At 40.9% G+C, this 17,133-nt stretch overlaps 1 protein-coding gene across 3 annotated transcripts in view; it reads left to right on the top strand.

Annotated features, from left to right (window-relative positions):
* LOC118413335 (calpain-9-like) overlaps positions 1-17,133 on the top strand; it is a 41,213-nt gene continuing 24,080 nt past the window's right edge. Inside the window, exon 1 of one of the 3 annotated variants that reach the window (XM_035816667.1) lies at positions 1-461. In XM_035816667.1, the coding sequence (XP_035672560.1) occupies positions 288-461 (174 nt within the window). In that variant the 5' untranslated portion in view covers positions 1-287. The remainder of the gene's footprint in view (positions 462-17,133) is intronic. The other 2 variants (XM_035816666.1, XM_035816665.1) reach the window with 2 other exon arrangements.

Genomic DNA, 17,133 nt, shown 5'->3' with positions numbered 1-17,133 from the left:
CTGTAGTCCTGTAGGGGCACACCAGTGTATGACACAATCCGTACGTGTGTATTCTGCATACCTAAGTAGTACAACCAGTGCCCTGCCCACACTGGCCTTTCACCCCTTGTGTCTGCGTCATTCACTCAGCCACCCACCCACCTACCGCAAGGGCGTGTGTGTGTGTGTAGACAAGTTCGGCAGGCCCTCGTGTGTTTTTATACCTACCCGTTCCCTCCAACTCTCCCCTCTCTCTAACCCGATTTCCTCATTTGGTAGACTCTAAAAAAGCATTCGAGCGAACCAAGATGGCTACCCCGGAAGAAGCAGTGCCCTTCAAGGGCCAGGTTTACGCCGAGATTAAAGACGAGAACCAAGGAGGGCTCTGGGAGGATCCCGAGTTCCCAGCGGAAGACCAGTCCCTGTACTTCAGCAACCACGAGAATCTACAGCGCTACAACTTCAAGTGGATGCGACCAGGGGTATGTTTATACCATTTCTGTATATTGTGGTTGTCCTAATCTTGCATAGTACACCTTTAAACTAAGCAGATGTTGTTGATTATAGACGAAAAACAGGGATGGAACGCGTGAACAAGGGTGGGAGGGCGATAGCTTGTCGCAAGAGTTACCTGTGCAGCCAGTGTCACAGACAATAAATCAACTTTACAAAATGACAACCGGAACGAAAGGGGGAGGGCAAGACAACCGTGAGCTGTAAATTGACCTGGGCTTTTAGGGAGTGTTTAAAATGCAAAAACATACCCCATTGGCTTGTAACGAATAACCTCAGAGTCCCAAAGCAGTATTCTGTAGACAGTGTAGCAGGGTATCTTTTTGAAAATTGCTATGAAATGTTGCAACAATGGTTGAGGCATTTATTTCAGGGTAGAGCGTTTATGCTCTTTGTGAAGACATAAACATAGCTCTGAGCGTAGTTTATGCCAGTGCTATCATTATGTATGCACCAGCGTTTGCTTACGAATTGATTTTCTTAACCCCATCGCCGCAATACGGATTTAAGGCGATATCGACTGCAATATGTCTAGTAGTTTTGAAAATATTCCAATACTACAGCTGTTTTGCCCCCCACCCCCTTCCCTTTCCAGATTACATACCATATGCAAACCCTTACCAGAACCAAACAAATAGATACAAAGTCTTGAGACTAGGTCGTAATCTAATAGTGTGATTGTTCTTAGTAAGTAGCCACATTGTTGATATAAGCCCCAGGTTTCTCTATTTCTATTTCCAAGTCTTAGAACATTATACTCAATGTTTATAAAGATTAGGAGGACAACGCTATTGAAATTCATTACTGTGATTTACGAATGGCTCACACATCGTACGGTTGTCGTGTGATCGTTGTACGATACGCAGATTAAGGAGGTTCTAGATCTTGGCATAGCCGTGTACGTGTAATGTGTCCTTGAAAATTCAGATTCCTTGTTACGAAAAAATGTAGTCTTAAATCATTGTCTTAGATCATGGTTCTTTCACAGCCTGCTTGAAAAAATCTACGGGATTAAAATCGTACGATGGCCCACGATAATCTTACCACTAAGTTCAAAGTTTGAAGGTCTTTAAACACAATTTAAATAGGAAAGAGGGATTCATAGCGCGGATTTTTCAGTCCATGTTGGGTACATTTAATGACGTGGGCGTCGCCCTGTAAAGTTTAGCGCCCTGACCCGTACGTGTGTGGGTGTGTGGTGCAACGGGTGTCACTTACAACCACAGCGCAACGCTACAACACAAAACATTTGACTTACAAAACACCACACCAACTCTCAAATAGACACTGAAGACAATCCCTGAAGATTTAGAGAAATTTTAGAGCTTTTCCTAACGAATATGAGAAGTCGTCGACCCTGAGGTCATTGAACGTATATTCTTTTGTTTAGCAATGAACCAGAAATGTACCCAATCTCGGCTACGTAAAGCCAAATAACAAAGCAGGTCGTGTGAGGTCATTTTTATACATGTTGATTACCCCCTGAACAACTCATTCGTAACTGTATAACATTGTAAAGCAAGCACATTTTCATCTGTGGGTACAGTATGGTTGGATGCGCACCCCTGTTGACCGCCGAAAAGAGGCACAAGACATCGTCACGGAAAAACTTGATAGTTCAGCCGCAATCTGTCCAATCAGGCAAAATAAGGTGTTGTACAAATCAGGACAAGATGGCCAAGGAAGTGCAGTTCATTAGACGAAATATTCATATGAGAAGAAGGAGATTCATCGAGTTAAAGTTGACCGATTTTCCCAGGATTTCCTATGGGTTTCGCCATTGCTAGCACGCCAAAATACGCACCATATGGGGGTTTCGAGGTGTCCGTTATATAGGGCGAGGCTCGACTGTTTCCGGGTCACACTGGCAGTAATACGGCAGTGGGCGATAGCATGATTTTTATAGCAACCTCAACCAGCGGTTTCCTGTTAGCCTGGTATCCAGCCGTAATATAGTTATATTACGGCTGGATACCAGGCTAGTTTCCTGTTGATATAGCCGTATGGTTACCCTCAAGTATGCTGTATACGTTCAGTCCATGAACAAAGAGAGCAAGGAGCGGTTAATGAGGAGCGGTTACTTTAGTCAAGATATAACGTCCTTGGTTACATGAGGTAACAACAGTTACTCCTTCCAAACCAAAGGCATCTACACTACGGCTGTGCACTTCTATGGAATTCGAAGTAACAATAAATTGTACGCTATGCAGACCGGCCATTTGGTACAGATAGAAGTTTTTGTGTCATAAATTATTCTACGGGCAAGGTAAGGCTAAATGTTGAAATAATGCGCTATTGTGAAACAAATAGACACTAGATGACTGGAAGTTAGATTATACGTACTAGTAAAAAGTTTACGGTTGCCTTTGCTCGACTAGTTGTGTGGGAGATAAAAAACTATGTCAAACCTATCGGACAGCTCATTTCAAAGTGTATACGCAACCTAACTGAGGATGACAAACCAGCCAAAGACACACTTGAGAACTGCGCCTTTAAAGCGTATAGTAACTAACTGAGGTGTAAACTTACATACTAAAGAAGAAAACTTAAAAAGGAAGCCTTTTTCTAAAACAAAAGATTGTCAAGCCCCTGACTCACCTAAGAACTGAGTTCTGTAAGTGTATACTAACCGTGAGAGAACGACGAGAAATCTTTTAAGGAAATCTTTTTCTGAAAGAAAAGTGCGTCATGCCCATGACACACCTACGAACTACACTCTCTATTTGTATATTAACAGAGTACGAAAAGAAATCTTTTAAGGAAACCTTTTTCTAAAAGAAAAATGCGTCATGCCCATGACACATTTAAGAATTGCGCTCTCCAAATGTATACTAACAGAGAATGAAGAGAAATAGTTTAAGGAAATCCTTCTCTTTTATAAAAGAAAAGTGCGTCATGCCATGACACACGTAAGAATTGCGCTCTCTAAGTGTATACTAACAGAGAACGAAGAGAAACGTTTGAAAGAAACTTTTCTCTTTTATGAAAGAAAAGTGCGTCATGCCATGACACATTTAAGAATTGCGCTCTCTAAGTGTATACTAACAGAGAACGAAGAGAAATGTTTGAAAGAAACTTTTCTCCTTTATGATAGAAAAGTGCGTCATGCAATGACACACTTAAGAATTGCGCTCTCTAAGTGTATACTACCAGAGAACGAAGAGAAATATTTGAAAGAAACTCTTCACTTTTATGAAAGAAAAGTGCGTCATGCCATGACACTAATAAGAATTGCGCTCTCTAAGTGTATACTAAGAGAAAACGAAAAGAAATCTTTTGAAAGAAACTTTTCTCTTTTATCAAAGAAAAGTGCGTCATGCCATGACACACGTAAGAATTGCGCTCTCTAAGTGTATACTAACAGAGAACGAAGAGAAATATTTGAAAGAAAATTTCCTCTTTTATCAAAGAAAAGTGCGTTATGCTTAAGAATTGCGCTCTCTAAGTGTATTAGTCTCCAAGCAGACCCTACGGTGCCTTGGAAACAATATCAAAGCTGGCAAAGGAGTATAGCCGGCCAAAGGGAGATAGCCGGCTAAGGGAGTCAAACGGGCACCTGGTGCCTTGCCAGCTTTGATACTATTTCTAAGGCACCGTAGGGTTTGCTTGGAGACTATAAGTGTATACTAACAGAGAACGAAGAGAAATAGTTTAAGGAAGTTTTCTCTTCTATGGAAGAAAAGTGCGTCATACCATGACACACTTAAGAATTGCGCTCTCTAAGTGTATACTAACAGAGAACGAAGAGAAATATTTGAAAGAAACTTTTCTCTTTTATCAAAGAAAAGTGCGTTATGCTTAAAAATTGCGCTCTCTAAGTGTATACTAACAGAGAACGAAGAGAAATATTTGAAAGAAACTTTTCTCTTTTATCAAAGAAAAGTGCGTTATGCTTAAGAATTGCGCTCTCTAAGTGTATACTAACAGAGAACGAGGAGAAATATTTGAAAGAAACTTTTCTCTTTTATCAAAGAAAAGTGCGTCATGCCATGATACATTTAAGAACTGCGCTCTCTAAGTGTATACTAAGAGAAAACGAAAAGAAATCTTTTGAAGGAAACTTTTCTCTTTTATCAAAGAAAAGTGCGTCGTGCCATGATACACGTAAGAATTGCGCTCTCTAAGTGTATACTAACAGAGAACGAAGAGAAATATTTGAAAGAAAATTTCCTCTTTTATGAAAGAAAAGTGCGTCATGCCATGACACACTTAAGAACTGCGCTCTCTAAGTGTATACTACTAGTAACAGAAAACTAAGAGAAATCTTTTAAGGAAACTTTTTTTTGAAAGAAAAGTGCGTCATGCCATGATACACCTAAGAATTGCGCTAAGTGTATACTAACAGAAAACGAAGAGAAATCTTTTAAGGAAACTTTTGTCTAAAACAAAAGTGCGTCGTACCTATGACACACTTACGAATTGCGCTCTCTAAGTGTATACTAACAGAAAACGAAGAGAAATCTGTTAAGGAAACTTTTTTCTGAAAGAAAAGTGCGTCATGCCCATGATACACCTAAGAATTGTGCTCTCTTTTTGTATCAGAGTACGAAAAGAAATCTTTTAAGGAAATCTTTTTCTGAAAGAAAAAAAGGTCAAGCCTTGACACACCTAACAACTGCGTTCTGTAAGTGTACACTATCAGAAAACGAAAAGAAATCTTTTAAGAAAACATTTTCCTTTTTCTGAAAGAAAAGTGCGTCATGTCTATGACACACTTAAGAATTGCGCTCTCTAAGTGTATGCTAACAGAGAGCAAAGAGAATTCTATCAAGGAAACTTTTCTAAAAGAAAACTGCGTCATGCCCATGACACATTTAAGAATCGCGCTCTCTATTTGTATATTACAGAGTACGAAAAGAAATCTTTAAAGGAAACATTTTTCTGAAAGAAAAGAAGGTCACGCCCATAATAACACACCTAAGAATTGCGCTCTCTATTTGTATATTAAGAGAGTACGAAAAGAAATCTTTTAAGGAAACTTTTTTCTAAAACTGGCAAAAACGTTATCAGGCTATGGCAAAGTTGCATGGTATGTCAGGTGCTGGCCGCAGACTCCCTTGAAATAAGCCTGTTTGTTTAACCGTCAGACAGCAGATTCTCAGTGTGGACCAAGGCTCACATACAGTTTGATAAGGTCCTTGGCCACATCAAGTAAATAGTCCATTTCTGAACTCAGCTGAACCTCCTTGCTTCCAACGATACTGAGTCAGGACACGCGGACTCCACGGCTACGCGTTCTGGTATGACCTCTCTGTTGCGACCCTGAAGTATACTGGATATACTGGAAAGCGGTAGCCCAGAAACCCCCATGCAGTACGAAATCGTCGCCGAAATCAGGCATTTCACGGCAGTTTGAAGGCCAACTTTAGCTCTTGAAATCTCACCGTAACATAATATCTAAAAGTTCAAATGCACTGTATGTGATAGATCAACTTGTCAGGATCACGTAGATACCTTTTATAGCATAATCTGGCGAATATTATCTTTTCTATCGAGTTTTTCCGTGACGATGTCTTGTGCCTCTTTTCGGCGGTCAACACCCCTGTTTTGTGTCAAATGTGTTCTGTGTTTTGTGGGAGCAGACAAGTTATTTACGAAGGTCATGTTAGTGTTTACATGTATATAACGCGTCGGTGACTTGATTTCTAAGAACAAGAGGGTTCTACAAGACTAAATTATGCGCTGTGGCGATTCAACAAAGGTCTACCGCAGTGTTCTAGTCTTCGTGGACGAAATTTGTGGCTCTTTGAATAGATCTATGCCAATGTTTGAGGATATGCCAGCCGGCTCAAGCACGTTAAAGGGGAAGGGCTAGCAACCCCTAGATCTATAAAAACGCACCCTGCTACAGAAACAGCAAGGAAACTTCCTGACCTATGGTGCCACTAAGGACTACAATGTGAACCTGAACAACTATTTCTGAAACACTATCCAGGGCCAAGGCCAGGCACATTTAATTGGAAACAGTATCGCACTGGTGGGTGGGCGTGGTCCTTATTTACGGGAGGTTGAGGGTCAAAGGTGCATTATGACGTCATACAAAGGTGGGAAGTAAGCACTCGCCCCTTGGGCGTGTTGTACAGGTAGTCATGTAAAAGATTATCACTTGACAAAAGGCCACCACCGAAGGCAAAGGAGGGGGGGGGGGGTCGTACTGAGTAAAATGTTTGACATCTGTCCATCGGTATTAACATTCGCTTGTAGTAATAAGGAATAGAATAATCATTGAAGTAAAATGCGGGTATTGTAATCAGTTGGTGTTTTGATTGTCTTGGTGTAAGTCCGCAGTGATCTGAATATTATTGGATAGCAACAGAATGTAAAGGCGGAAGTGGTGTAATAGGATACTTGCAGAATTGCAGTGTGATTCTGCTAGGGTTCAATGTCGTTGTTGAGAATCAGCATGACTCATAGCTACGCCCACACAGTTAAACGCCAGGTCGTTAGGGGTAACCACTTTTTAGAGCATGTCACTATGATGTTCAGCAAATTATACCAGGCTCTTGTACTGTATGTATAATTAGCATAATTGTAGGGTTATCCTTCCTTCCTGTGATGATAACACAGGTGCCATGTTACGTCATTGACTTACTATCAGACAACCCTCGAATTGCATTAAAAAAAGTAGCCGTCAGAGATAAGAAACGAAGATGTTTGAAAATGAAAAATATCTAAATGAACAAGACCATGGCATTTCCGTGGCAAAGTATCTAAATAGATTTTTTTCCGTTGCAACGGTACGAATCAAAAGCAGAATGGACCCTGATTTTTGTCTGAAGTTTTCCAACACCTACCTACATACTTATTATCATCACAATGCATTCATAGTTCCATGCCTTCTTGAGGTATGGTGTCCATAAATATCTGGAAACACACAGACATACAACAAACACAACCACGCACATACTGGTACTCACAGACATGCCAAAATGATACATTTTTTTCACGAAGGGTAATTAAAAACACTACCAACGTACCAAGCAACTGTTGAACATACATTGCATCCACTAGGGAACGGGTAGCTATTGAAGAGGAACCTACCACAGCATATATTTGCCGTTTGGCTGTGTACTGTTGACTGAGCGGCTCTCTCTCATTGTGCTCGACTTGTTTTCAAACAGACCTGTGCATCAGACTGTAAAAGGTGTCTGGAGGAGGGTTTGTCCAGGTGGTTTCGTACCTCTCTCTATGTAGTACGTAAGAAGGGCGGACAACATTTGTACGATGTCGTACGATTATAGGGCCTTCACACGGAAATCGAATTAGCAGGAATGAAGCCGAACCAGCCGGAATGAAGTATTTGCAAACTTCGTGTCACATTCGGGGCCATTCGGGTGGGAATTCTGAATGGACCTTAAATCCCCTTCACACGAGAAGGAATGAGCCGGAATGCCGTCAGAATGAATATTATTGTCTATTCCTGTGAATTCGTAGTGCATTCTAGACATTCTTACGGCATTCGAAATATTCTTTCGGCCACATTCTGGCAGGATTCGAGGTGGCTTGCCGTTTCGGTTCTCCATCGAATGAGATAAGAATGTTTCGACTAATGTTAGAATGCCGTAGAATGCGGTCAGACTGCAGTCAGAATAGTTAGAATACATTTAAAATCCACTACGAATGCCTTTCGATAATTCTCCAATTCGAATGCAAATCGACAGTTTTTAACATGTCAAAAACTTTCGAGCCAGCCAAAAGAACGGGGACGAATATCTCGAATGCAGTAAGAATGATTAGAGTACAGTACGAATTGCGAGGAATTGCCACGAATAGAAAAAAAATTCATTCGGACGGCATTCCGGCTCATTCGTGCTCTCGTGTGAAGGGGGCTTTACATTCGCCGTACGACGTCGTACGATTACATTCGCCGTACGACGTCGTACGATTACATTCGCTGTACGACGTCGTACGATCGCCAACTGAGACTGAGAGCTTCCTTGTGATAGGCGTAAAGGTGTCATGCAAAATTCAGCTCTACTGAAGATGTAGTCTGAGATCTTTTTCGGCGGTTGGTCCCATGTACAGTGTGCTTGAAAATTCGACTTCATCACAATCGTACGACGACATAACTCAACAACTACAACAGAGACTATGACTACAACATTGTTTCAAAGAATACTAGTATTTACGGGCTCTAAAGTTGCCATTGCGATCTATATGTCACTGATGTGCTTTGTCAGTACGATGACAAGTGGGTATATGTTATGTGTCATCATGCGTATAGTATCGCGACCTTTTAGGGGTCCGCCAAGTATCGACCAAATTGCGGCATGGATTCGCGCCATGTTCTATAAATATGTCGCAATAATCTTGTTTTTACAGTTTAAGAATGTACACAGGGTAAGGCGCTGGGCCATTGCGGTGTCACAGTTCGCGTAACTAGAGTATGGAATTCCGGAAACACAATCTGACATGTTATGTTGATTGCCAACGGCCTCGGGGCTACATTGTTTTACATTGTGTCATAACGTGTGTCCCTGTGGCGCAACTGGTAGCAGCATCTCAATTAGTACTTTGGAGATCCCCGGTTCAATCCTGGGATGGGTATCTCGGTTGGGATTGCTTCTGTTTTTGAAAGGGACGAAAAAAGGGGGTCCTGTGTTCAAGGATGCCGGAAATGTACCCTCCCTGTAAAAATATACCCCGCTAGTACTGAAACAGCAAGGAGACTTGCTACCCCATGTGCCATTACGTGTACAACGGTCTGAATGAACGAACTATGCACAAACGACCTCATACATTTCATGAAGGCGTTTGAAAAAGAACGTTGCTTTTGGTAAATTCTTATTTATTTATCTATTCAAAATGCGACGGTACATTACACAGACCTATGGGCAGCACAGCTGATTGCATAGGTCTTACAAATAACATAAAATTACAACGGTACAAGATCCTTAGATGAGCATTGACAGCACTTTTCCCAAGGTAAATGTTTTGGGATATGGGGATGACATTTGTAGGTACTTATTGAAAGACGCTTCACTTCCGGACTAGATAACGCCGGATTTTGACAACAAAACCTTTATTGATCCTCCTCACGGTTATATTGGGGATAATATCGTAATATCGGCTTTCTACAGGTGTGTAAATACGACTGTAACGATTTTAGGGCACAAGAGGGAGATATTTACCAAGATCCTTTTCCGAACGTAAACAAATCGTTGACCTACTTTCCTGAGGCAGTTACAAGCCGCAAATGCCATGTAGCAAGAATTTGACAACATTGTTGCAAGAATGTTTAGATTATGGTAGAATTTTTAGATTGATTTTATTTTGCGTGAATTGTCTGACTTCTTTTCACGTAGGCTACTGTAAAAGAGGAAATGTTCGCAAGATTTATGATATCATTTTGCGATGGGGAGAATGTTGTGTTCGCGGTCGAAGCATTGGCGAGGTGGCGAATATTTCTCCCCTATTGCTACTTCAACTATCTAATATTTAAGCCTTACATGTAATGAGTAATACGTTTATAAATCTATACGGCTTATTGCCAGTTATGGGAAGGAGCATTTGTGATATGGGTGGGGGTGACACTACTACCGATCTGTCTTTCCACATGTTTAGAAAATGACCTTAAGATTTTGTTGCCTTCTATATTTCTTTCTATCTCATCTTCACAATATGTCTGGAAATTCCCAAACCCTGTCATTTTCATAGTTAAGGCCCCTGTGGTTCACAGAATTTGTAGAGAGAGTAACAAAATGTGACAACTTGTTCAACAGGGTTACAAAATTCGTCTTTCTTTTCTAGAACTTGTTTTTCTGGATGAATTCTTCCAGAGTCCGGTGGAATGTCCGTTAGCTAGAAGAATGACTTATGAGAAATTGTGTTTCCTTCAAATCTATGTAAAGTGAAAAACAGAAAATACAAGATTTGTAGGCGAGAAACTGATAGACGTATCAATTTAAAGGCGGCAGAACTGAATGTGGACGTGGAGAATATTCGAGTCCGTCGAAAAACAATCCAAGCCTACTCAATATCGATACATAGATTTTGGTTGCTTGATGAATGTTATACCAACAGATGTCAGACTACACGTATGTAACGCTAGTTCACCCTTATCCACCGGGTGGCCTATATCCGCTGTTTAAAAAAAAACGGAGTACCAAGGGATATCAAGTCGATGGATTGTGTTCAAACGGCAAAATTTATAACGGACATAGGTTACCCCAATATGAAAACATTGCAGTTTGATGTAGCAACGAAAATAGGTGACATGGCGGATAAAGGTGAACAAGCGTCACCATTCTCCGTCACGGAAATCAGCTGCAGCTACGAGTTAGGAAGGCAAGGAACGCTAATGGTGGACAGGAACTAGTAGCCTTCGGTGATCTAAGCTGGCCTTCAATGGTTTTTAATGCCTAAATACGCAATTCAGCACCTTAGGGCGCTGCAATGTATTTAGAGGTTGTTGAAACAATCAATAAACGTTATATATGATGTCCTAGCTCGACGATGTAACAAACAAGCTAACCGTGCAAAACACCAATTGATACACTCACACAGGTGTTCGTTACCGAGAAACCCATGTCCAGCGACCCGGAACTGTTCTTTTGTGAGGTTACAAAAGGAGACCTGACAGAAGAGTTGTTACCTGAGCAGTCCAACAGGTGATAAGAGAAACCAGAAACTTGCGTCCTGACAATCTTTACGAAGGGGGTAGAAAAATATACACGGTTCATTCTAATACAATCATTTATGTATGCACTGGCGACATGTATTTCATAAGAAGAAGAATCCTTTGGATCAAGGACTGGGGCACAGGAAAGCAAGAGGAAATCCTTTTCAACAATCTTTCGTTTCTGAAATCAAAGTTTCCGAAAAAAAATAACGCCTGCCTCATTCGTACATTACGTATGCAAGTCATTGGTCTCGAAGCAAAACATAGTACCAAACCTTCTGAATAGAAATAGTGAAGGTATCAATTACAATGCAGCTTCCCTGTTTACAAAATCTACAACTCAATTTACACTGTGAAGAAAGCAAAGATGTACATATTCTATGTCGCTTTTCTGGCAGTGTTTTTGACGATTTTTATGTTGATTTTCGATCCTACTTTCCGTCTTGCAAAGAGAAATTGTAAATTTGGGCTAGTGGGCTCTGTGCCACTGCCACACTGACTCATAGTTGGCGCTACGCCAAACCGATATGCTGTATGCATCGGCTGCTAATGCGCTCAACACAATTTTACTCCATCGTTGTATGAATGATTTATGCTAATACACTGCAAGTTTCTACCATCTGTATAGTCTACCGTAGAAACTTTTGCGGTGGTTTAATGTTCGCTGTTTTCGAGGTGGCTACTTCACCGCGAATTTAAAACCACCGCGAACATTTTTCCATAGCAGTAAGAGACTATAGTGCGTGGTGCTACCGCGAACTTAAAACCACCGCAAAAACCTAAGTCCCTTTTCCCGCTACCGCGAATTCAATCCTCGCGAACTTAAATGCATTTACAGTACTGCAGTCTACTGTATATTTGTCAGGTATAGATTCCTACACGTACTCTGTCAATTTTATAATGTCCCCACGTACTCTCTCAACGTTATAATGTCCACACGTACTCTCTCAACGTTATAATGTCCACACGTACTCTCTCAACGGTATAATGTCCACACGTACTCTCTCAACGTTATAATGTCCACACGTACTCTCTCAACGTTATAATGTCCACACGTACTCTCCCAACGTTATAATGTCCACACGTACTCTCTCAACGTTATAATGTCCACACGTACTCTCCCAACGTTATAATGTCCACTCGTACTCTCTCAACGTTATAATGTCCACACGTACTCTCTCAACTTTATAATGTCCACACGTACTCTCTCAACGTTATAATGTCCACACGTACTCTCTCAACGTTATAATGTCCACACGTACGCTCTCAACGTTATAATGTCCACACGTACTCTCTCAACGTTATAATGTCCACATATACTCTCTCAACTTTACAATGTCCACACGTACTCTCTCAACTTTATGATGTCCACTTTAAAAGTTGGAGGAGTGTCCCTACGGAGGGAATCACCTGCTCAGGACAGCGCCAGCTAATAGCCATTGGCGTCGAAGTGACCACCTCTTGACCCATTTAACCCTAAGGGTTATTGTGTACCGAAATCCACTGAGCTTTGAATATGCTGACCGCTGAAATTCCGATGGCAGCTACACAGTCACACAAGTTTTATTGCATTTACAACCACCAATGGAGATGTTTTGACAACAGGTTTGTAACAATTGGGTTCAAGCGCCGCCAAATTGACTATGTCAAAGTGTACGACCTTTTGGCGTAGTGGTTAGTGGTGGAAGGTTTGTGATCTGGCGGGCAGGGCTACGTTCGGCGCGGGTTCGAATCCCGGGAGCCAGGAGACTGTTTTCACTCTCCTCTTGTGTTTCGTGAACGGCACAAACTGATACGATGTATGCGCTAGGTCATATTCATTCAGAAACGTTGGTAATCAGTTCGGGACCAAATCTTAGATCAGATCCTGCGAATTCCGTACCAAACACCGAACTCAAGGTTATTGGGTTTTTTTGCCAACGGAAGCTAGATATACCAGGGGATTATGCGGGACCGGTTATTTGAGAGGCTGTTTTGAGATGTTTTGCTAGACTCCCTCCCATCCACTACAAAAAAGTGCTCAGATGTCCAAGCACTTCAAGTCGTACATTCACTCCACCGCACAAAAATCTATCGGCCAGCCCAACGGTAGTAGCTGCGAACTTCGGGCTAGTGACCATGTTCTAAAACAGTTAGTGGATAGGGAATGGGAAGACAAAGGTCAAGGTCGATTTTTTTGACTCCCTACTGTATGTAGATAGGGTTGCTAGCCCACTCGGGGGTTCCTTCAACAAAAAGGAAGAGACCTTCTTGTCGACTGCGTGACAATGGCATGAAGAGTGTTTCATGGGAACTAGGTCGACTGAAAATTTAATAAAACTTTGCGGTGATGTGATTATGGAATACCTGTTGTCTAGAATTTCTCTGGAATCGCCCTATGATTACTTCACCTTTCTTTCTCTAATGAACGTTTAAGCAAATAGCAGTCAACGATCGATGTTTTGAAAACTTGCTGATTTTTCTTGCCAAATTTTGTGTTAAGGTTACTAACCGTTACTTACTGCTTCGGAATGCTTGTGAAATGAGTCGCCATTTGCTGTCGCACGGAATCGGCGACCAATGGCTGAAAACGTGTCATTTGACAATGGAGATATGAAAATCTGCCACGGCACTTGACAGTCCAAATAAGGCAACAAGTAAAACATTTATGTCTTACTCTCATGGGGGCGTTCAGGGCTTTGTACCACCGAAGGGCTATGCATATAGAGATCCAAATGGCTCCAATTTTGTACACCATCCTTAATATACTCTGTTTACGTATTTTCAACAACAGTCCGGATTATTGTTATGAGGGAGAGGGTTTTAAAATATTCCACCAGCCAGTTGGAAATTGGAAGTCAAATAGAGCAGCGTATCCGTCTGAAATGACCGTTCCCACGAGAAAAGTAGCCCCAAATTGGGTTACGGTCTCTTTCTGTGGGCCATGTGACTCATTGTAGGATCCGTGCCCCTTCCAGTGTCATTAAGTTGTTTCCTGGTGCTGATTATAAGAAGCATGCCTTATCCACAAATGTAGATAGGGTACACTCTGGTATTTGTTCCATGTTAAGGTCCAGATACGGACGGATAGTTGAAATTATGATCGTATCAGTTTTGACTTATACGTCAACGCTATAAATGGTACTGTAAACGGGGAAATGTTTGTGGTGGTTTTATTTTCGCGGTGTTCGAGTTTACCGCGAATTTGAACATAAAACCACGGCGAAAATGTTTATTTGTCTTCCCGTCTACCCCCTTGGTTCAATCGAGAAATTAAAACGTGATGCGAACACTTGTTCTCCTTAGAGCAAAATTAGATTCCCGCGAACATTTCGCCTTTTACAGTATTGAAATATTTACTAGCTATAGGGGGGAGGGCGGAGAGAAGATTCAAGTATAAGACATTGTAGAAGCAAATGGTAGACACTAGGTTTAACTAGACCTATTTAAAAAGGATGTCGTTGTATTTAAACTGGAATGAATACCTGAAACAGTCCGATCTGCATTTGTCAACCCCAAATAACTTCCTACCCAGTGACTCAAAATGAAGTGCTCGCGGCGACCCAAAAATGGGCGTTTCCCGTCTTTCTACACATTGTCAGCAAGGCCACCATTCATTGTAATTTGTAGTTTAAATTGGCTGGCGTACGTGCTAAGCATTGTGTTGAAACATAATGGGCTGACAGATTTGACATATCCGAATCAGAGTGCTCGAATACAGTGGTGTTTGTTGGCGGAGGAATTTTTATACTCTGTCGTCCCACCATCTTGTAGTGTCACTCATCGTAAAAATAAAGTTGACACGTTTATAACTTCACATTGTTTGAGTATGTAAAGTTGTTTTTTCTACAGAATAACAATTCTATAGTAACGTTTCCTATTTTTCTAACATGGTAAAAACGTCATTGCATATTTAAAATGCTCTATTTCAAAGGAGTGCTGTAGCCATTTTTTAGAGTATCACGACAACTTTGAAGACTTACTCATTATCTTTCTAATTAGGTAATCCTGGATTAGGTTAGAATATATTTGGATGATTTGGGTTACATTTATTCCAGTGTAACTCATACAGAAAAATTCCAGCTATTCCTAATCGCTTGAAGCAAGGGAGAAATCTCTTCCTGATAGATTCCATATGGCACCCACATTCCAGAAGATAGCAGCAACATGAGCCGTTTTTCTGTTGGCTCTAGGTAAACAGGACATCATGCCGTGTCAATCGGGTTAGAGACGCTTTGCTAATGAGAAGGGCGGTGCACATGTGTTCAGCACACTTTTACGTTTGTCTGCGAAAAAGAAAGATACTAGTATTAACTATTTAGGTACGTTTGTCTGCGTTCCGTGTTTTGCGTTTGTCTGCGATGAAAAAAAGATACACATTAAATAATGTGTGTATCTGCGATCTTTTGAAAATGTGCGGTTGATGCAGCAATTGTTGAACTTGTATTTTCTATATCTTAACAAATCATTTGTGAAATCATACTGAAAATCTTGTAATAAACGATTTGTTGCACAAACTTTTATTTGCACAGAAAGTGGAACGTTTTTGAGGGCCGCGGTGTCGCGAAAAAAAGACTTTTTTTCGTTCCCTTTTGCATTCCTTTTAAAACTCAACAAATATTTTCCTCTTACTATTTCTATGGATCTTTTATTCACCATTTTAGTACAGCTGTCTGGAGGCAAAGACACTGTAAAGTTGCCGCAAAGGCCGAAAAGCAGTGCCCTGTATGCCATTGTTTGGGTACAAAAAAGTACTACAAGTATATACTCAGCTGGGTGACAGTACAAAATGAGAGCAATGTTGTGCCGACTTCTAGCTACCACACTATCTTATACCAACTTGCAATTGCAAGTACATTATATGTGGATATGAGATCATATAACCCTCACATGATAAAAATGTTGCAGTCATAACGCTAGTTCACCTTTATCCGTGGTGTGACCTTTATCCGTTTTCTTTAAAAACAGCACATTTAGGAGTATCAAGTCTGCTGACCGTGGTTTCAAATTTGCAGTATTTTCAAAATGTTCCAATTTGAAACCACCGTCTGTCGACTTCATATCTCCAAATACGTTTTTTTCTCACAAACAACGAATATAGGTTACCCTCGGATAAATGTGAACCAGCGTTACCCAAGTTCAACCGGTATCAACTAGCGCCAGCCGATATCTGTCTGTTGTATATTGCTGGTCCGCAATTTTCAATAGGCGTAGACCAGTAGTCACCCTTGCATTGTTTTAATTTGGAGGTGTGGAGACCACAAATGTCAAGGAAAACTGCTTCAATCTGTTAACGCATTTTACAGTCCCAAAGGTTTCTTTCAAGATTTCCCAAGATAACTTCTACACGATTACAATGTCAACCGTCGAATTGTTATTGCAGTTGAATGTATTTCAGTTTAGTGAATGTTATTTTGGATTCTTGCCCGCAATATTTCAGCTCTAGGCTGCTCGCGCCGTGACAACTATTCTAACGAAAGGCACAAGGTCACATACTAGAGGCCGGCTACTGCTAGAAGGCTGGCCTAACCTTCAGAAAACAATATAACCAAACTGGTAGGGAATGTGTCGTCTAATATAGATGCAAAGGTCTACATATATGCAGGGGCAAAGTAGGGCGATCTTGTCATAGCACGGCCGCACTCTATGAAAAATACGAGTCTGGTTGACCTACTTTCTTGCAGGTAATTCAGTTCACGATCGATATCAATGGAAATTTAACGGTCTTCAAAGGAATTCTTTTGTCATGTTAAGTTGGACGAATATTAGAATGATGGTAACATATCATGGTCATTTTTTTGCGAACAATCTCAATACAATCTACGTGTTAATGATTACGATTATGATATGATTGTAGGTACTTCTTGCGCTATTTGCCTTTAATGATAATAATGAATTTGATTGATGATAAATCTGAACACCAATCATGATATCCTCCACTGTATTTCATACAACAGTCCTAAAATGTATATTTAGGTCGTTACAGTCTACTGTGCTTGCAATAAACTATGGCGAACTACACAGTAACTGGAGCGTGGCTT

The sequence above is a fragment of the Branchiostoma floridae genome, chromosome 4, assembly GCF_000003815.2.
Source record: "Branchiostoma floridae strain S238N-H82 chromosome 4, Bfl_VNyyK, whole genome shotgun sequence".
Lineage (NCBI taxonomy): Eukaryota > Metazoa > Chordata > Leptocardii > Amphioxiformes > Branchiostomatidae > Branchiostoma > Branchiostoma floridae.
The sequence above is the reverse complement of the archived record's forward strand: the minus strand, read 5'-3'. Positions and strand labels throughout refer to the sequence as shown.